The sequence below is a fragment of the Tinamus guttatus genome, unplaced genomic scaffold (genome assembly GCF_059628265.1).
Source record: "Tinamus guttatus ecotype Peru unplaced genomic scaffold, ASM5962826v1 Tinamus_guttatus_pri_ptg000052l, whole genome shotgun sequence".
Classification (NCBI taxonomy): domain Eukaryota; kingdom Metazoa; phylum Chordata; class Aves; order Tinamiformes; family Tinamidae; genus Tinamus; species Tinamus guttatus.
The window spans coordinates 7,610,034-7,632,055 of NW_028288586.1; the positions used below are offsets into that span (position 1 = coordinate 7,610,034).

Here is a 22,022-nt window from a genome sequence, read left to right on the forward strand (position 1 = left end):
TAACATTGAATATTAAAAGACATTTTATACTATGCTATATTTTAATCTCATTGTGGTTTAACTTTTCTTTATTAATCAAAACTTTCTGTATGGCATAATCTATAGCACATATGTATCAGCAATCTGTCATCTTTTAGTGTGTGTTCTTACTAGCTCCCAACACAAAATTCCATCCATTTAGAAGTTAAAGCTGTGAATTTTTCCAGATTTTGCATTTTCTTTTTTACTATATTTTCAGAGAAAACCTACTTCCTTTTATTTGATATGTATTGTGTCACAAACTGCATAGAAACCAATTGTTCTGTTTTTTGTTTGTTTGTTTTGTTCCGCTGTTTCCTTTCTTCAAGTAAATAACTCTAATAGGCGATGTGCTATGCATTTTCAGATCTTAGTACTTTCTAAAGGAAAGATAAAATGATTTTTTTTTTTTTTTTAGCCTGGCAATATATAATAATCATTATATGTATTCTGGTCATGCAAATTACGGGGTAGTTAGACATAGGATCCTTGTTACCTTACATTTTTGTCTTAATAATATTCATTATAAGGTATATAGATGCAAAGGAGAGGTAGGATTTCTGTACATTATCCAGTCTTGTGACTGTGATGAACTTACTCACCCTGACTCATTTTTTCCTATAGAGAATCTGCCATCATTTTGCATTGTTCTTTATCTATAAGCAGTTTTTATGCATGGTTGTTTTGTGCAAGTCTTAAAAAATTGAAGGTCAGAGCCCATGTCTTGTATTTGGCTAATAAAGATACACAATGAACATGACTGTTCTAAGACATGTGCAGCTTTGGCTTCTGTTGTTGAGGAAGATAGCAAGGTGACTTCTTTGTGTTTGGGGTTGTGTAGCACTATCCATAATGTAAAAACAGAGTAGGTCAGTAGCAATATTACTGGTGAAAGTTGCTGTTTCATCAATAGCAAAGCTGAGCAGACTCAGTAGGTTTTCTTACAGAAACTGATTGCTGTTTTTCCAGCAATCAGTTTCTTTTTCCAGCAAGTTTCCAGTAAGCAGAGATCTCAGAGGCTTCATCATTGTTTTATCTTCCAAAAAGGATTCTAAAGACTTTTAGGATCCACAGGTTGATGGTGTAGTTTCCTAAGAGATTAGCAAGCATTAGTACACTGGCACTTAATTTTTTTTTTTGTGAGATAAAGATCTGCTGATCCTTGGAAATGGGCTTAGAAACCTGAGTCACGGACACCCTGGATTGGAGTAAGGGCTCTGGAATTTGCATTAAATTTAAAATCTCAAATCCAATCTTTTGAACAATCTGTTTAAAAGGAGAAACGTAGTGCAGACATAGCCGCATGACCTCTTTCAAAGAGACCAGTTTGACCGAGTAACATGGTTACGCCATCAGCTGCCTGCCCACCATGGGACAAGCTGAATGGGTTTATATAAATTATTATGTTGGGATGTGTCTGAGTTTGGAAGGATTCTCACCTCCTAATTCAGGCCAGTTTCGAGCAGCTCTGCGGCAGAATTAAGCAGGGTTTGCAGAGGGGACTCGTCATGGGCAGAGACATAAGGCCAGTCCTCCCTAAGCCCTAAGGATTCATTTTTTTCTAGCCAATGTTAGGAACCAATGTACTGCTGCAGTTCTCTGCTCTGGTGACACTGAATATCTGCAGAGTGCACTTCAGTCTCCATTGTGCTCTGTCTACTTTTTCGGTGCCCAGAAAAATCTATGATCAGTGGAGCTTTGCATTGCTAAAAAAACCTATCTCCTCTCTAGGGTAAACTAAGGGTAAGAAAAGATCTTGCTTCAAATTTCTAATTAGGTGTTACCAAGACATAATCATTTATCATATTCACTACAGAATTACAGTTATTTGAATATCTAAATTGTGCATTTCTTGCCCTAACTGAGGACCTCAGGTTTATGAAGTTTTGTTTGGGTTTAATGGCAAGGTCTTTTCAACATGTTTTTACCCTTAAATTAGTCATACATAAAATATCCATCACAAGGTCCTTTTCTGCAGGTAAGACACATGAAAAAAGAAGGCTGGATAGTGGGGTACCTCATCTGGTAGGATTTCTGCAAAAAATTACCTTAATTAACAAAGAAGATGGAATATAAAAGGAGAAAATGATCTTAAATAAGTAGATACAGAAGAATTAAGGAGACAGAGACAAATAATAAGTATAAAAATGAATACAAAGATATAGTTATTATAAAAACAGAGATATAAATATGAAAACAAATATAACTCATTCATAAAGTGCTTTGTTTTGATTTGTTTCCATAGAGGAGCTTATTGAATTGTAATTTTTCTTCCAGCCTGAAAATAATCAAAAATCCAATTTGTTGTTGCTGGAGGCATTATTATTTTATCTTAATTTGAAGAAAGCTGATTCTAATGCATTAAAACTTTTCTTTAAACAAGCAAAAGCAAAGACTAGTGCTATAATTAGAATTGTTTTCCTATTACTGCTTCATGAGGCTACTTTCTTTTTTTTTTTTTTTTTTTTTTAAGAAATAAACCCTGAATATAAAGAAAATAATTAACTACAAGCCATTCCCTCATTCTATTCTCTCAATTCTGTGAGGATTAAACCTGTGATTTTACAGTAATTCAGTAAATTTAATAATATAATATTGTATAGTGGTCACAAGGCCATAATTCATTCATTCAGGAAGATATTTCTCAGCTACCTGGTTAACATAAAAATCCCAAGCAACTTCTGATTTTATTTCAGAATCAATCAGCCCTTTTTGTATGTCATTTACCTTTGAGCCGATAAAAAGCTTACGAAAGTAAAATTCCAGTGCCTCCTCCAAAAGCCGATCTCCCCTTGGCTAATTTGCCATCAGCCTTTGCCCACCTTTCAAACCTGCAGAAATATTTGCAAAAATTTATTTTTCAGGGGGGCCATTGTCCTGTCCATTTCAGTTCTTAGACCAACAAATCAAACCCACTTATTTTTTTGAAGTATTGAAAAGAGAGTCGCTAAAACGGAATACTTTGTTTCTTGTGCAAAGAAAGAATATTGGATTTGTATATGGGAGAGAGACAGAGAACCAAACTGTTTGTGACTGTGACAAAAAAATCCCGTTGGAGCTGGGGTAGTGAGTTCTCTATCCTCTGTGTAGTGCAGGGTCAGCTCCCAGGTGAGCAGCAGGACCTAGAGAGACTTCTGCTTGGTGGTTTAAAACTTGGTGGTTGCATGAGATACTCAGTGGAGCAACCACCAGAGACCATCTGCTGCTTGGCTTGTCCCAGCTCTCCTCCAGGTCATAGGCAGTGGAAGTACCGGGGCATAATCTCATTTACCCTCCAGAAAATTCTCTTGTCTGTAGCACCTTTTATCTCATCATGAGCTGAACCAGACAGTCTGAGAAATGCCATCCATGTAGGTTTGAGCCAGCTGGATCAAGGCAGCAAGGAAAATGCTGTTATCCATGGCTATCTGCAAGCCGTTTGCACAGTGTGTCAGGTGCAACAATTAAGCATGAGTGAAAATGTCCACTCTGTACACTGAGCATGTCCACCCACACTACCTGCTCTAACTGGCCCTTGTCAACTTGTGCTCAAGCAAACTTGTGTAAATACACAATACTTGCAACAGAATCAACACAGTAACCGTAGATTTACATGAATAACTAAGAAAAGAAACCTGTCTCCAAGTGAGAGAGGGGAACATTGAAGAGGGCATACAAAGTTGTGCAGAATCTGGGTTTTTGTGTGTCCTATCAGGATAGCTGTAATGCCTGCACGAGGTTGGCCAGTGCATCAGTTACAGATTGCAGTCACAGATGTGAGAAGACTGGTGAATGCAAACATTGGCTATGCTTTATATCTCTTCATGCTCTCAAAGTGCTTTGTTCATTACTTTAACTGTTTGGATTCCAGTTATGATGTTCCAAGGGTAGCACCTCCACTGGAAGCCATTCAGCTGTGTTTGTAAGTATTGTACTTGGGTTAGTAAGTTTTTCTGAGACATGCAATTCTGTAGCAGGAGTTAACAGGTCTGGCAGCTCCCAGGACAAAACCCACCTCTCACCCTCCTGACTTGGATTCCCTGAGATACCCAAAAGGTCCCAGAAATTCCTGGAGCTATGAATGGACAGAGGTTGACTATCCTGGGCAGAAATGCTATGTATCCTCCTATCACTCTTCAGTGTTTTCTGGGCATCTGCTTTTGGGTGGATGAATAGATAAATATTAGATAAATCTCTGGACCAATCCACAGTGGTTGTTCCTGTGTCGTTACACAATGTGAGCAGAAAAAGCCTGCAACCCTGTGCACCCAACTGCGTACGTGACTGAAGACTATTCAATATTGATAGTTTCTGACATGATGGAATGGGGCAGAGCTTTCCATCTCTGGAGAGCTCTTTCCATTTCTACTTTTTGAACTCTTGCAAATCATTCTCCATTTTCAGATATGCCAAAAGGTCACTTGGGAAATAATAAAGTGCCACCCTTCCCACTCCTGGTGTGGTGCAGGAAATCAGAGTGTGTCAGCAGAGCCTCCAGCCTGGAGTGAAAATCCATTTCCTGCCTGGGCAAGACCAAGATTTCACACTTATTTCTGCATGTTTTGGAGGGCTCTTTTATCCAGACCAAACATTTTTGGGTATGCTTTGAAATATACTCATCACTTTTCCAGGAATGGGAGTAGTTGTTAAATTTAAAACCAGATTCACTAGAGTCCCTCTTTACCCTACCTTCACCCTTTCCCTCATGACAGCTGAATCATTAAAGAAATGACTCAGGACATTTTTCTTCTTGAGACTGGAGTTGCGTCAAAACTATTTCTGCTGACATGTAATTGCATGATTCTAGACACTGAGAGAGCTCTTTAGTCCCAGACTAGACACAATATTTCATTTATACATTTAAGTATAGAGTTTACAGTCTGTAACTTTCAATTTCAGATTTTTCTTTTAAATATAGAAAGGGACTGGGCAAAATCTACCTTATTCAAGGAAGAGCAGAAGGAAGAAATGATATCTCTCATTACATGTGTTCATGGTTACGGCTACTCCATTTAAAAATACAGCAGTGTCAAAAAAAGAAAAAAAAAGTCTTAAATATTAACTACATGTTTAAGATCCCTTTTGAGATTGCTCCAGGCTCAGCAATGGACAATGTTCAATGTAAATTGAATATAATTGAAGCTTTCTCTTTTCTTGTGTTATGAAATTCTGAGTCTCTGGAGGTGAGCAGACACTGTGCCACCTACCTCACTATTTTGTTTCAGAGATTTGACTTATTAAGAAGTAAGCTTAATGCAAATAAAATGACTTTCCCCTCCTGGCATTTGGCAGATATACAGAAATGCAGCAGAAGAGCAGAGTACCTAGAGACACTTGCTTCTCAGAACTGTGTGCAGAAAGAATAGAAAGCACTTAAATTCAAAACAAATCATCTGTGACAACCCCTAAGCAGTGCCTCATTTCAGGAAGTTCAAGCCTGGGAATAGAAGTGAAACTGTGTAGCCATCAATTAAAATAATCTAATATGGACTTTTCTGCCCTTTTTGCGGGGAGGGGGCTGGAATGTATTTTCTGAGAACCCACTCTGTTTTGCTGCTTTAGCATGTACAACTGAAAGGATAATTATTTAAAAATGTTGCTGACATATAGTAGACACCTTATGGATCAAAGGCATCATTGTGCATCAGCTCTCAGCAGTTCATATCCGCAACTGATACACGCTAATGTAACTTTAAGTCAAAATGAACACTCAAACTGGTTTTCAGACAAGAGTGATTTCATATTAGAAACAAGGTGTTCACCATTAGCCATGTGGGAATTTTTGAATACTGTATCTTAGAAAGTCAGCATTCAGAAATGAAAACCAGAGATTTTTTGTCAGTTTACTCAGGTCAGAAGAAAATAGAGTAATACCAGCATACCCAAGGTAAGTAGAAACACATGGAAATTCCTGCTTGCCCAAGCACAATTTATACTATACATTGGCTGTCTATACCTTTGGATTTACAGGATTTAAATCAGATTAGAATTTGGCCCTCAGAGTATTCAGTATGCAGTTCTGGGAAGGGATCCAGAAGAATTCAGTCCATAACCATGAAGCCTCTGTCACTTTACAAGATATAAATCATACACTGAACAAATATGTAACGTTAGGCAGTACAATTACAGTTTTATTTCTTATTGAATTTGGAGCTACACTGCAAGCTGTAGAGAATACGCAGTAAGAGAACATCATGTACATTTACTGAGTGCACAATATACCCTCAGGGCGTAAGGTTCACATCCTGCCACAATGCTTTTCATAAGGTAGGAAGCTACAGTAGTTCGTGTGTGAAAACTAAGAGCATTTCTCTGGCTTTATTTCTATTGCTGGTACTTAGAAGGCTGTTTTTGCCAACCGAATGAACATACAGTCATCTACAAACCCATAGCCCTGAAAGATGTTCTAAATACTGTTTCACCAACATTCAAGTGTTAAGTTATGGTCCAAGAAATCAAGCAGCACCCCAGCAGTTCATGCTTGCCTTGAATATGCAGAGTCCCATGACCATCAAGGTTTGGCCACAGGCAGGAACTTCAGGATTCAGGTACTATATGCAGCAGTAATCGGTGTTATTTCCGAGCAAATTAGGACCTTAGCCTGAATAAATCTACTTCTGAGAGGCACCCCAGGGGCATGGCCGTGGCCATTTCTTTGCCCGTGGCTCCTCAGCTGTGACTCTTCATTTTAGGTATTCCTTTCAAGATGAAGAGGATATGTTCATGGTGGTCGATCTACTGCTTGGAGGAGACCTGCGTTACCATCTGCAGCAGAGCGTCCACTTTAACGAAGGAACTGTTAAGCTGTACATCTGTGAGCTGGCGCTTTCCCTGGATTATTTGCAGAGATACCACATCATTCACAGGTGGGTGGGTTTCATTTCATGGACTGCTCACTTTGGCAGAGCACAGTAATTTTATCTGGTGTCTGATCACAAAATTTTGTTTGTCTAAAATCTGTACATCCATTTAAAAAGTTTTCATTGTGGCACAGAGATATCCAAGAGTAGAATTTGACTCTGAAAAGGTGTTATTGTTGATGTGGTTGGTATTTTTTAGTATTTTTTTTCTTCTGGCAGTCATTTGGTAGACCCATTTCCATGTATGTCCTTCTCATACTACCATTTATTTTGCCTTGATCAAGCACTGTGGTGTATGGTTTTTAAATACTACATGCAACATGTAATAGCTTTCTGGATGCTTTTAATTTATTTTTAATTCTCCAGTGTTCCATTCTTCATGAAAACATAAATGTTATAATTCAGTACAACTTCATACCAGAGCATGAGGAAAAGGTCACAAAACCAAAGGCTGAGAACGAAGAGTAATTTATTAGCTTCCTGGACCTGCTTGAAGGTCAAAAGGAGGAGGAGAGGTGGGGAAATAAGAGAAATAGACAGAAATAAATTGCAGCAGCAATAGCTGGTATATCATTTGTGCATTTTTTTTTTTGATTACAACGATCTTCTGCTTTTACTACTTTTCAAGTGTTTAAAGTAATCATGATATTCGTGGCAAAAAATGTCAAGCATAACAGTCTATTTTCCTTAAACAATTCTGTATTTAATTAAGGTATGGGAGTTAGATCTGTTGTAATGTTAGCACAGCAGCTGTGGAATTATAAAATGATGGGCTTGATTCTGTACTATTTTACTATTTATAGGCTGAATTTCTCTGTTTAGGCTGTATTTCTCCTTGATTTACAGTGGACTGACAAGGAAAAGAACTAGTTTTGTGAGTCACCAAAGCTGGATGTGAATTTCCGAGGCCAAAATGAACTGATGTGAGCCATAGATCTCCCAGTGACTAATGTAAATAAATTCCTCTGAGTATATTAATTGAGAGCTGTCATCCTGTTCACCCAGCAGAGTTGTCTCATGATTCTGTAGTAAAGAGCCAAGAAAAAACTTTCTGAGCAGGGATTGATTAGAAATCTATATATTCTGAGGTACAGAGGCAAGTGGTTGACCTGTATTATTGAAATTGCGCAAGACAAAATTTAAATTAACACTGCAGCAATTGATTACAATTAAAGCTCTCACAAATGTTACACACTTTTTCTGCAATTCTCAGCATACTGTTAGTATTTCGATACTATTCCATGATCTTTTCCTTTCTCAGGGAATGTTTTGAAAAGACAACTTCAGAATTTCATCTGACCTTTGTTTTTATGCCCTGAGGAATTCTCTTGATGAAAACCAAAGTGATAAGAGATTTTTTCTCGTTCTCATTCTCATGATAAGACATTTATGCAAATAAGCTGTCAAAACATGCATTAGAGAATCCAGTTTCTTGTATTTTGTAACTTGTTACTAAGCTTAAATAAGATGACAAATTATGGCAAGAATGGAAGACTGTATGCAAGTATATGTGACTGCAAGTTTTCCCAACAGTGTCTGTGTTGTTATGGTCCAACTGTAAAACTGAGCAAAACCCAGACGGAAAGAAGCTTTTATTCTTTTCTGTATTACATGATCACGAATGCTAAGAGCTACGTTTTCCCTTTTGACACTAAGTGCATTAAAAAGTAATGCCACTGTCTTCAAAAACTTGATTTGCACCAGGTTAAGTGTAAAGCTACAGGGTTCCAGGAGCAGCTAGATCCAGTGGAAGTTGCTAGCTGCAATTGATGGAAAAATCTGGGGTTTGGTTTCTCTTTTCATTTCACAACTAAAATTTTCACAAAACCAAAACCGTGTTAAAATCCCAGTTTCTTAGCCTGCAAGTGGTGCCACTCGATGGTTGGTTAGGATGTTTGTTTGGATGTGCAAGGTCTGGTTCAGGACTTCGCTGCACTTTAGAAGGTCAGATCCCAAATGATCCAAGTGTCAGCGATCATGGCATGAACATTTAGTCAGGAAAGTCCCGGCACATTTCACCTTTTGCCGTATCTCAGCTGCAAACTGAAATGTAATTCTGCTGGGCAGATCTTCAGGTGCCATGAATCACTGTGACGTAACAGGCATCAAAAGTGCAATGCTCATTTAAACTGCCTGAGAAGCTAAGCCACACTGCACAGCAAAGAGACAGTACTTTACTGTTGCAAATGTGCTATCCCTGCCAGATACTACAGCAATGAGATGATTGGTATTTACAACTCATAGTAGCACACCTTAGCAATACCTTGCTGCCAAATCTTTAAATCCCATTCACTTTTGAAAATGATCATTTGTAGCGGAAAAAAAAAAAAGGAAGAGGCCCTTACTAAATTTCATCCATGCTACAAAGAAAAAATAGTTGAATGATTCATCCGATTTTCATATTGTGGTACTATAAAGAGCTGAATATATGGTGTGTGAGGCAGGAACTTAGCTCCTCCTCAGTATTTACAGATACATATGAAATGTGTACAGGTTTCCATTACTATTACATCTGGCAACACTGTAGAGTTGTTGTTTCAGGATTAGCCTGCAGCTCCAGGAATTTATTATGAAAGGAATTGGCAGTGGTGAGGCAAGGAACTGTCAGCACTTATGAATGAATGTGGAAGTGTCTAGACCAATGTTAAGCCGACTGCTGTTGGAGCTGCCATACTACCCATCTGCATTTGTGCTGCAAAATATTTGCTGGTGTGGCTAGCTTTGCATTTTTGGAGATGGCATTTCAGCAAAAGAAGTAGTGTTTCTTCCCTGACAACTTTAACCATATAGAATGTAGGAAGGACTACTGTTCTGGTGTATTTGTGAAAATCATAATTTTTCGTTAATCATATATATATACAAACAAATGTTTTTCATGCACAGTTATATAATATTGTTCTTATTACAGCACAGACAGCTGCTCTGTGTTTTACTTGTGTCATTACTGCAAATATTTCCCTTTAAATCAGCGTTCTACCAGGACATTTAAATATAACTTTTTAAAAATGTATACATTTATAAATACTTAAAAAGAAAAAGAAGCTACCACTATCAAGCTATGATCTGAATATTACTTTATGCAAATTTTCACTTACCTTACACAATAGCTAATTTAATATTGAGGCATCTGTAAATTGTTTATTACATCACAAGCCCCTTTTTCCCCACAGTCCTGGTATAATAATTTTACTCTTATTTTTTAAAAAGATACATAATCCTTTAAATCCTCCTGACCAGTATTTCCTATAGACCCTTGGATCCAGCATGTGCAGAAGGGCTTCTGGTAATTCACATGGTCTCATCAACTCCCAAATGCTGGACCAAATCTGGCATCCTATATTAGCTGACATCAAGTTTTGAGGCTGTATGACTAAACATATTCTTTCCAGCACTGGTTGTATAATACCAGTGAATAATGTATTTGATAAAAGTTTTCCCATCAAAGGCTGAATAAGTTTATTTCAGATATGAGTAACTCAGACTCCTCTTTTCACAAATGTTGCTGTTCATACATTTTAATAAAACCACCTGCTTCCTCACTAAAGTGGGCTGCACAATTTCATTCAGCTCTTTCTTCTCGCCATAGCAGAGACGTGGCATCTCCCCGAAGGCTTTTGCAGCTCAAGCCCCAACTGGGAGCAGTGCCCGGCCTGTGGAACCAAGGGTGCTTCCAAGTAACATGTTCTGTGCTGATAGAAACACATTTTCTCTTTCTAAGGGGGCAGGTATTAGCTGTATTCCCTTTATGACTTTGCACCATCATTTGGCATCATCGGAAATCAAACTTTGGTCAGAATGAGGCAGGTGTCTGGAAAGGAAATTATGATAATGTTCCAGCCTCATTTTAGTGTGCTTTGTGAACTGTTGGATCTGGATGCCCAATTTTGTATATACATGCATATGCACATATATACATGCATTCACACACACATACGTACATATACATACATAAAATTTTTGGTTGTAGCACAATTTGCCTTGACTTTGCTCAGTGTCCCATGCCCGTCCTGCATGGTTAGTGCAGTCACACTCCATTTCACATACCAGCAAGCTCTGCTTTTATAGCTATTCAGCAACAGCGCAGGACAGGGAGTAGGTAATGGAAAACGGTGACAAACTGAGCATTACGTTCCTTTCTGCCAGCTAATCCACTACAGAATAGGAGTATCTTGCTGCTAACAGCAAGATGAGCTGAACGCTGCTACACTGTGCTACAGGAGAAGGTTCCTGTTGGTTCATTACCTATGAGCCTTTCAAGGAACCCAGCAGTTTGGAGAAGTAAGATAATGTGTCTAAATGATTAAATTCTTTCTCTTTAAAATGGGCTTTTCTAGCTTTACTTGCAGTGTCCTGCACCAAAAGAACAAGCTCTTATTCAAAAGGTTCCCTCGTGAAATTGTCCATTTAGCATGTCAGCAGCAAATAACTTGGGGAGTTATTTGAAAACAGAGCCCTTCTCCTTTTATTGATTTTCCAAGATGTCACAGGCAGAATAGTGCCATCCTGAGGTTTGCCAGGATGAGTTAAAAGGACAGAGTTCCTTATGGATCTCAGGTCACACTGAAATGAGCTCACACTCATTTTCTTGCTCGTCAGCATGAGGAAAAAATGTAGAAGACTGAGTAGATGAAATAGAAAAAAGCAACCAGAGTGTGGCTACTATTCATACGTGCTCCTAAGAATTGTGACAGGTTAAGATGCTACTCACTGAATTTTCTTGGTTTGTTTCCCCAGGTCTCTCCCATTTCTTTTTACTGTGTTCTTTAAACAAGTACAAACCCTCATTATTTCCAAGGACAAATTGCAGGAACTGAGAAATGTCATGTAAGAGAAGCAAATTAGAAAATGTCTCAAAACCAAATAAAAGAAGAAAAGCCATAGAAGCCACAAAGCACAGAAAATCTGCTGAACGCTTATGAACCTGCACTGATCAAAGACAAAGTGATTTACAAATTCTAGACACAAAAGGTATTTAAATTGCAGTTGAGTCCTTAAAAAAGAATTAGATGTCACAAGATATGCATATGCAAAAGGCAAGCCTTTCAACTTTTGAGGGGAGTTCTTTACCTACCAAAAAATATATATATTTTTGCTTGTGAAAAGAGTAAATTATTTCCTTTATCAGATGACATTTTTCAAATAAATGAAGCTGCTTTGGAAACACAGAGGCTGCAATATCCACAGCCCAGGTTACTAATGATAGGTTGCTACTAGGGAAGGGACGTGAGGACCCTCTAAGTCACGCGATGCCCTATCAGGCGGCCCAGTTCTGCCATTGGGTCTGGTGCGCTCTTGTACTGTGTGTGCAGTGTACCAGCCCTTCTCCATTCAGGAGAAATACCAGAAGAAAGAGCACAAGAGGAAGTCCTGCCGTGTCCTCACGGCCTTCAGACCCCACCACACAGAAATCCATACTGCCATCAACAGGGGATTGTGGTGTTCCTGGTAGCGTACAAGTGAGCAGATGAAAGCAGTGCTCAACCCTGCATGGGAGAACAGGGACGGAGAATTTTTTTAACGCTCTCTCTCCTCAATATTGCAAAGTTGTGACAATGTGCTTGCTTGAAATACTTTGCTTAGCCAAGGAAATGTCATCTCACAAGCTCTACATCTTAGGTGTCCAGTCAAAAGTAGTAATTTGAGAGTCCCTGTAGTCTAGGAAGAGATGCAGATAACTTCACAAAATGTTTTAGGCTATCGTTTTAGATGTACAGCAGGAGAGGGAAAATCTGATCCGTATATTAAGCCTGGCCAAGTGGCTTCCATTAGATAACAAACTTCTAGGGGCCAAAGAAAACTGAAATCAATCCCATTCCAAATTTTTAGGTGATGGATTGAGGTTTAAAGAACAAATTTCTTTCACTCAAAAATTAAAGTGATGATGCCAGTATTTTGAGTGTGTAGAAAGTTTAATCACTGTAGTAGATTTTCTTATTGCTTGCTTCTCTAAAAACAGGCAGCTCTTTTTATTTTGATGTAGTTTCATTTCCAAGTGTGCAGAGAAACTGTGGCCTGACCAAATACAGCCTTTCTGTCATGCTGTGAGGCATAGTTTGGTTTAAAAATGGGAAAAAAAAGCTACCACCTTGCCAAAGACCTTGCAGCTGCAGAGATTGTGATAGTTACACGTTAATCCAGAGAGCCGGAGATAACAGCAAATATCTGTAGGATACCTTGTCTCAGTAAACTCTTTTATAAACTATGCTTAAAGGGAACCTGTAGTGTCCATTTGGATTTTATCTACCAGTTCACTGGAAACTCTGCATCTCCCATTTGCAAGTCAGTCACGCAGGGACTATATCAGTTTTTTTTTTTTTTTTTCATTTCATTTTTGGGTTTTTTTTTTCATTTCTGTGTGTCAGGCCGAGGGCTTTCTGAGGGCCCTTTGCATTTGTTCTAGGACTACTTGCCTATGAATTGCTTCTAGTGTCTGCCAAGTGCACCCCCATCTACAACAGCTGGCTTTCCCTGTCTGTTCTTTTTCCTGTCCCCTGGGTTTCTTTAATAATCCCTTTGCATTAATCTGCCTTTTATAAAGCAAAGTGTTATATAGGTAGCCTGCAGGATATATGATATATATTAAAATACTACGAATGTCCCTAATTTCCACAATTTATCATTTCATAGATGGATAATGAAATTAAATGGTCTCCTTCCTTCCTTCTTCTCCCCTCTTGCTATTACATTTTTGATCATGAATCATTTTAATAGATTCATACAGTAGCAGGAGATTCTAACAGAACTCAAGCACTGCTCTATATTCAAGATTATCTCAGGTTTTCATCCATAAATATGATCTTCATTATGCTAGTTTTCAGCTTTAGGACATTACTAGCATCTTCCTCTTCAATGCAATGTGAGCATTACCAGAACCATGTTTCTTTTGTAGAAGTCTTTTAACAGACTCTAGGTGTTGCTTAAAAGCTGAAAGTAGTTTTAGTACAACATTTCTTTTCAGTTTCAGTGTACTAGTGAGAACCACCATATTGATAGCACATTGATGTTGTATTCTAAACATAATAATTAAAAATATGAATATTTAATATTAGATAATATTGGATAAATAATTTAAATGGTTAGGCCCTTATTCTAGAGAGACATTGCAGTATCCACATTATTAATTGCCTGCATCTCCTCTCAGAGCCAGGAGACTGCAACTTCCCCAGCCTCCCCTATTCCAACTGTGAAGGATGGAGGGGATGCACCAAGGCTCCTCTTACCAGGAAGATCAAATTAGCAGTGAAATGAGGTCTGAATGAAAAGGGGGTTGGTAAAAGCTTTGATTAAAGTAGGTAGATGGAGGGAAAGAATATGAAATAAAAGAAGGTGGTAAAGTTCAGGCTAAGCAAAGTATAAACCAGGAGCAGCATATGGGCAAATGCCTATTTCTGCTTTAATGTTTGCATTACCTCTTCAACCTGGATGGGCAACGCGGGAGTATTTTGTCATTCCCTTGGAGATTTCATTACAGTGTAAGCTCCATTTTAATGCATGGCAAAATAACAAAGACTTAAGGTAAGAAGTGCACGTTCACATAATTTTTTTATGACTGCACTAGTTTTTAATGTCTCAGAAAATGCATATATTGCCTATGATGTGGTAGATGACATTTCATTAAAGTATATTGCCTGTTTAAACTTTCTTCCTCTCTTAGAAATGTATTGAACAGTTTTCAGGACAATTCTGAGAGTCCAGGTGAGAGTGATCTGAGTTGTACAGTTTTTCATTTAGCAAATGTATGGTGGGCTCAAAAAATGAGAGTTAGAGGGCTGATCACCTGAGGGAGTTTCACCTTGGAAAACATTTCATCTGGTAGGCACAAACTGTAATTAAGACACTGATTGATGAGAGTTTTGTTCTCCTGAAGCTGCTTTGCTGACTTTTCTCTCTCTTTCTCTCTCTCTCTCTCTTTTTTTTTTCCTTCTTGCATTTATTCTCTCTCTTTACTATGTAGGAGTTCATCAGGGAAATCACTAAAGGTTACTTTAAAACATTATGTCCTCTCCAAATACCAATCCCAACTCCCCTGGATCAGTTTTACAGAACAGAAAGAAAAATTATTATTGCAGTCAGACTAACATGAATAGGAAATAACCCTTCTCTAGTGTTCACCATTTTACTTCATTTGTTTATTTGTTGATCTTCTTACACACAAGAAACTTTGGCACAGTTTTGAATACAGAATGCAGAGGTTGTTGTTTTGTAGTCTAAAGATAGAAACAGCTTCTTGGGCTATTTGTTATTATATTTTGCCTTCACAGTGACTATTATGTGTGTAATCATATTATAGTTTCCTATTTTCTTTCAGTGACTTTGCCCTTTTTTGCATATTTTGCAGACTTTGGTGTAGGGGTATATGTGCTTGGATGTTTAAATATGAGCACAGGCACTTTAAGGGATAAATATGAGTTTCTTATAGTAAAATAGTGGGCCCTCTCCTGATATACAGATACTGTTTCTGTTTTGCTCTCAGATTTAGTGCAGATCATAAGTATTTTTAGGTTCAAAGCATATATTTCTTTGGCTTTATTCAAATTTCAAACATTGTTAGTTATTAGTAAAAATTAAGATGGCTTAAAATCTGTTTTTCTGTCACTGTTATCATTCTATGTCAAATGGTCCTCAGCGAAACCGGAATGTAAAAAAAAAAAAAAAAAACCTTTCATGAAGGTTAAAAAAGCAAGTAATTAAAAAAGTAAGAAAAATAACCTAGCAAAAGTATGATTTTTTTTTTTAAATAGTGTCAGGAAAATAAACTGAGAATCTTATGCCATACTTTGAATGTTTGGCCCATAAGATCATAACTAGGAGCTTAGTTGAAAATGACACCTAGGAAGTGTCTTGGGAGTGCAGAGCGGTATGGAGCGTGGTCAGTGAGAAACCTGCCAGCAGAAAGGAACAATCCGAAACCCAAAATCAGGAGTGACTGAGAGGAATGTGGAGAAGCTGAGTGATGCTCTGTGAAATGGAGGAATGATAGGGGAAATAGGGTTATGCGCTGATGTACAACTGTAGAGTTGGGGAGACTGAAAGTAGCAGAAATTTGAATATATCTCTCTTGTTTATTGTCAGGATTGAACTTTATTTGCCAACCGTGAGAAAGGCCTCCAAGAGTTCTTCATACAGATAGCAGTTAATACACTGGCATGGAAAATAATCTCTCCTGTGTATTACTAGAAGAGGTAGTCATGTGAAGAAATGCAGTGCTAGATTTGCCATGTTGCTCTAGCAAGATGTTATAAAAATTTAGAGATGTTTCTCTTAAAAAAAAAAAAAAAAAAAGAGATCAACGATTTTACTCTTCTCTGTTTTAAATGCAAATCAATCATCAATAGTCACTTGCTGTTAATAATCAATAACAATTACCAATATGGTCACTCTTCAAGATGTGCTGAGGTGAAAACCTGTTACCAGAATGCTGCATCTTAAAGCTTAAAGGGAACCTGTAATGTCCGTTTGCTAATTTAATGTATTATCTAGAGTTATGACTTTAAAATCTACAGAGATTCCAAGCTTGCCTCTGTTAAATTTGAAATATTGCAGAATTATCCCCGCTGATGTTCTTTCAACTCTTCAGATAATACAAATGTAGAAATACTCATCAGACCGATCCCCACAGAGACACATGCACATACACATGTACACAGAGTTCAACACTAATTAAAATATCAGTTTATTTTCCCACCACCCACAGCTGAAGCTAAAAATTCTGAACATCCAGGCAGAGATGTCCATTTCCAGCCAGCAGTCTTTTATCCTACCATTATTAATGAACATTTCCTTTATTGGAAGGAAGATACAACATTAAAAAATACAAAGTAGGAGATCTAAGTCTGAAAAAAAGAATTATTAAGCCTGGGTTTTCCAGATTTTTGGACATATACATCACACTAGAATAATTATTTAATTAGTGAGAAGAGCAATGGTGCTCAGGCTCTTTTTACTGTCTAAGAAATACTTGATCACCAGTTTCGGTCCATCAGACAATATTTTTGCTCCCTGAGATGAAAGATGGCTCCAGCTGTTTTTCCAGCATCCCTGGCATCTCTGTCAGAGGATTGTGCAGATACTCAGAGACTTTCCTGCAACAAATGAAGAGAATATTCTGTTTAATGACACCAGCTATGAAAATTCCTAGGCAGGCAGTCTATTTTAGTTATGGCACAATTTAGTGTGCGAATGATTGTGTTCTTCACTGTGTGGAACTAAGAACTAGGAAAAGAGCACCAGAAGCAGGACTTCTGCAGAACCTGCCTGCGAGCCTGTGATAATACATTACAATAATTTGACAAAGGAATATTCCCCATCGTTTTCATTAATCCATGCATCCTAAATTTTTTCTTATGTTTTTAAAAATATATTCCACAGTTCGGAGATCTAAATATAGGTGTCTGTATTTGAGTTGGTTATTTAGAATCCCAATGTAGCAAGTGGATAACCTAGTCAATACACTTAATGCAATCCAAAAGGCATTCAGCTAATCCAAAAATAAACATTAGTCAACTCACTGGTTCTTCACACTCCAATGACTGTATTGGCCAGAAATCCATTGCCTATAAATAGGAATATAAGCACCTAATTTACACTCAAATAACCTAATCGAAGTATCTTTTGAGCTAAATCCCACCCCTAATTTCAATTCAATAAGTAGCAAGAATAATCTTTATAATAATTGAGGACTAGCAGTTACTGTAATGAAAGTTTCTCTGCACAGAACCTACTTTTTCACTTGTGCTGTATTCAAGTCTCGTAATCTTAACCAGGATGTTGATGATAGTACTACAGTCTGTGGGCCCAAGTAATATTGCAGGTATTTCATTCCTTATCCAATTTCAAGACATTCTGGCATGTTTGATTCCAAGCAGTATGTGGTCTACTTAGTATAGAAAGTTTTCTCAAGAGATGTCATAATGGGATATGAGCTGTGTTCTGGGTCAGATATTGTATATTGTCAGGCCTCATCTATCTTAAACAGCAGTCTGCAAGAATACATATGCCCATTACTCTGGGAGCTTCTTAGTAAATTTTCCTTTTTAAAAGCATTCATACTTAGAAGTAAACTATTATTTTCCAAGGTAGGTGAAGCTAGAGATAGAGGTGTGTCATGAGACTTATGCCTTAATGTGTTAAAGGTTGGTTGGCAGGAACAAATGCAGTATAAAATCAGATATTTGCCCTTCTGTTAGTTAGAATTCATCCATCTGCTGGTGCATTTCACAAAAATAATTGCCAGCTGCTTCTGACAGATCAAGTATAGAACAGGTCAGATTTTTAATCAAATAGCTGTGGTTTTCTTTTCAGGCATATACTCTCCATGCCTCCAAGCCTGCATTTATGCAGCTCACTTTACATATATCAAAACTATAAAGCCACCCTGATGCAGGATGGCAGAGCTCACTTGTCTGTGATGTATCTTAGTAGTGTTTAAGGTGGTCCTTTTTAGGAATAAAGGCCCAAATACTTATAATCACAGTTCCCATGTTGTGGGCATGACTCAGTAGGAAATGGTAGCAGTGGTGAAGGTGATTGGGCGTCCAACATTCCACCTGGTATTTGGGGTTTCAGAGCTGAAAGAAGAACATAGCATCACTACAGGACATATTTGTATTTACTTGCCAATCTGTTGACCTGCTCTTGGCTAGATCATACTTCTGAAGCATGGATCAGCGGAAAATGTGTTTGAAGGGAATCTTCGTTGTGCCACTTCAAAGAGATTCCCACACAGGCATTCACTGAAAGCCTTCAGCCTTTGGAAGCTGCTGTCACCTTCCCTTCCTGCAGCTGAAACCCATACAATATTTTAATTGCCAGCCAATCTGGCTGTATTGAATGTAGTAGTAGGTACTGCACTTGTATATACATTTTTAAAATCTGTTTCCTTCATGTATTATTGTTATGTATAATGCTGCTCTAGCAGTGTTCCGTACCTAGAAATTGAGAGGGCTTTTAAGCCAGATTTCAGTCATATTTCACAGCAATTATAAACTGCAAGCCGTGACTCACTGAGGAATAGTCTCTTAAGCACAAGTGTTTGAAACTCTTTATATTTTCTTTCTGAGTTTGTCTGATAAACTGCGGAAACTCTTGAAAATCTAATAAATCTGAATGGATTTATTCCATATGTCATGCAGTGAAAATGATGGAACAGCTATATGAATTTTAGTTGTTGCAAAACACCCCACTTTCCTCCTTAAGCTCCTTTACAGCTGATAAAGGAAAGCATGGTTGTCAGTAATGTTGTGCTCCTCCTGATTTATCTTTAGGCAGAGGACAAATGCCACCAATTCCTACTCTCAGCTACTTTCACGCAGGGATTTCTGCCTGTCTTGGAAGAGAGCCTCTCTCTTTTACTGGAAGGAGAGCGATATTCATGCAATTGTTGGCAGAGTTCGTGCAGAGCATGGGCTTCCCCTTACTCCTAGTCAGAAGTTCTCACATGGTTCTTCACCTCTGATGAAGGAAGCATCACCATTACAAGCTACGTACTCTTCTGCTGAATCAGAAAACACTTTGAACAGCTGAATTCCGTCCTGTGTCTAATGAGCTGTGTGCTTCCCTTGTCTATTAGAGAGGTCATCTATTCCCCAAAGCTGTACTTGTGTACAAAGAATGTCTCAGCAATACTTGAAACTACAACATGGAAAAGATCAAGCCATCAGCTGTGAGGTTACCAAAATATTACCGATATGTGGTCATTCTAAAGGGCTCCTATATATACACTAAAGATAAGCATTCAACTGAAAAGAGATCTTGTTCTTGTTCGTTTTTTAGTATCACGTTTTTCTAAAAACATAGATTGAAATGAGGTGGTGGTTTGCTATTGTCTGTAACCAGATAGCTGTTCAAGATCCCCTTCAGAGCAACCTTGCAGTCCTGATGCTCTAGTCCCAGGTGATGTCCAATGTTGCTACTAGAATGCAATTCTAGCAAAGAAAGTAGAAAATTTTTTCTTCAAGTCCTTCAAGTAAGATTAAACAAAACACTAAATTGCCCGGGAGTTGTACTGGATAATGTTTGCTTGGAAGAGAACCTCTGTTTCCACAACAGGAATTCTGGAACATACTATGTCCTTTGTTAAGAAAAAATCTCAATTAGATAAATTGTGATGCTTTCCAGCTTCAGTCACTGAGACATTACACAATGCAATACACAGGAGCCACAGTACTGGTTCACTTTCTTCTATGAACAAATCTTTATAACACTACGAAGCTTTAGCAATAGCGGGGTTTATAGGACTTTAGAATCTTAATCTACTTTTCCTGCAATTACAGGATGTAATTACCTCTGTGATAAAATCGATCTTTAGGAAGCAGCAACCACTTAAATATTCTGTATTGGTATTCTATTTTAATCTAGAATTTATGCAAATAAAGTCAGAGCTAAACCTAGCCAAAGATGACTATTATCTGTCTACATGTACTCAGAAATGCAAAAGACTCAGTATGGGATTACTGTATTTAAAATAGACATTTTCTTCAACCCAGGATAACAATATCTATTACATCTATTGCTCTAAACCAAATTTCATATTGTGTTTCTGAAGACCGCTGTCCATACATACAAATGTAGATATCATTACTGCCACCTATTGTTACAAGTTGAGAAATGAAAATACTTTCATAATTATATTTTTCCAAAGGAAGATAAAATTGGAAAACAGCAAAATTGTTCCTTTTTTTTTTTTTTTTTTTTTGTAAATAAGCATGTTTTGGAGGCTTTCTTAACACCTCTGCTTTCAGTGCTATATAAAGTTGGCTACTAACAAGTGCTAAGAAACTCCAAGATTTTCATGGGCATAAAAATTATCACGAAATTACAATCCCATGGGTATCATAATACTCTGCAACACTTGCTACTATATATCTAGGTACTAGAATCCAAAGCCTCAGGCCTGGCATTCTGACTCTCTTTATGTATACATAGGAAGAGGTAACTATAAAGTCAGCATTTTAGAACTCTTAATTAACAAAAGTTCCTTCACTTTTTTCACTTCCTTTTTTTAAAATTATCCTGTGATAATTATTGCAGCAATTATATCTTGCATATGTACCAGAAAATGGTCTTGTTGATCAAGTAGGTTGCTACACAGAAAGAAAAAAAAATAAGGTGTTATTTTCAGCTGGGTGATAGGATTCTGATTAGTATCATATGAATGTGAGCAATCGGACAATTAGTTGGAAGTAGTTATGATTTTTTCTGCATTCTTCAAGCAAAACTAGTGGATCTCAGCTATGCTGGAATTTCCTTCCTACTCACTAGATGAATAGCTAAAAAAGATTAATTCTCCTGTACAAATAGCTCATCCAGCAACACCCATGCTATGGTAAATAGTGTAACTTGCCTCAGGAGTCAGTGATTTGGCACAAGTTTAAATAGATCAGAACTAGTACTTGAAGGTTTCAGCATCTCACTCACTCCTGCTATTCCATTTCTCACCTATTACCTTTATTAGCTTCCCTTATTCCTGCTTCATTTAGTGACCATGAAGCATAAAAGTCTGTTTCTGAGCTTAATTATTCAGCTGATTTAGGTACCAGATATGTTGTCATGTGAAAATTATATACTCATACAAACATCTGGATTTTTTTATTTACAAATCTTTCATAAACTAATACCAAATGTTCTCAGCTAATTTCCACTTTTACCAAAGATATCGATATTTATATGGATTAATATGGGTATTTATAATATATGGTTCACTTCAGTGCTCTGATAGAATGCTAAAAAAACAACATGTTGACTTGACTATTCCATAGCTGAAGCTCATATTTTTCAATTCATTGTCACTTTTATGGCTGTTAAGAATTGTTATACAGCTAATATTAATCTTCATGAAACTTATTCCAAACTACTCAATTCATTATGATGTGACAGGTAAAAGTCTATGATTTAATATGAAAAATCAATGTGACTAATTAAAACTAAATATATATAATTTTTATACAAGGTTCTGGTTGGATATAGTCTGTGGTATATAAATGAGTTATGAGCAAACAATTGAGAATAATTTAATGTCTGAGAGAATCAGGAACTCAGTAAATAGAGAATTACCCCTGTGTAACTTAAAAGTCTTATTCAGAAATTGTTTTATTCTGTGTGTACTGTACATATTTAGTCCATATTCTGTGCATACTGTGCATATTAACTCCACGGTCATATTCTGTG

General features: G+C 37.4%; 1 protein-coding gene across 2 annotated transcripts in view; it reads left to right on the top strand.

The window, feature by feature from the left end:
• Nucleotides 1–22,022, top strand: part of STK32B (serine/threonine kinase 32B) — a 155,421-nt gene that overhangs the window by 83,779 nt on the left and 49,620 nt on the right. For both annotated transcript variants that reach the window (XM_088540022.1, XM_088540023.1), the window contains exon 4: nucleotides 6,690–6,863. In XM_088540022.1, the coding sequence (XP_088396148.1) occupies nucleotides 6,690–6,863 (174 nt within the window). The remainder of the gene's footprint in view (nucleotides 1–6,689; nucleotides 6,864–22,022) is intronic.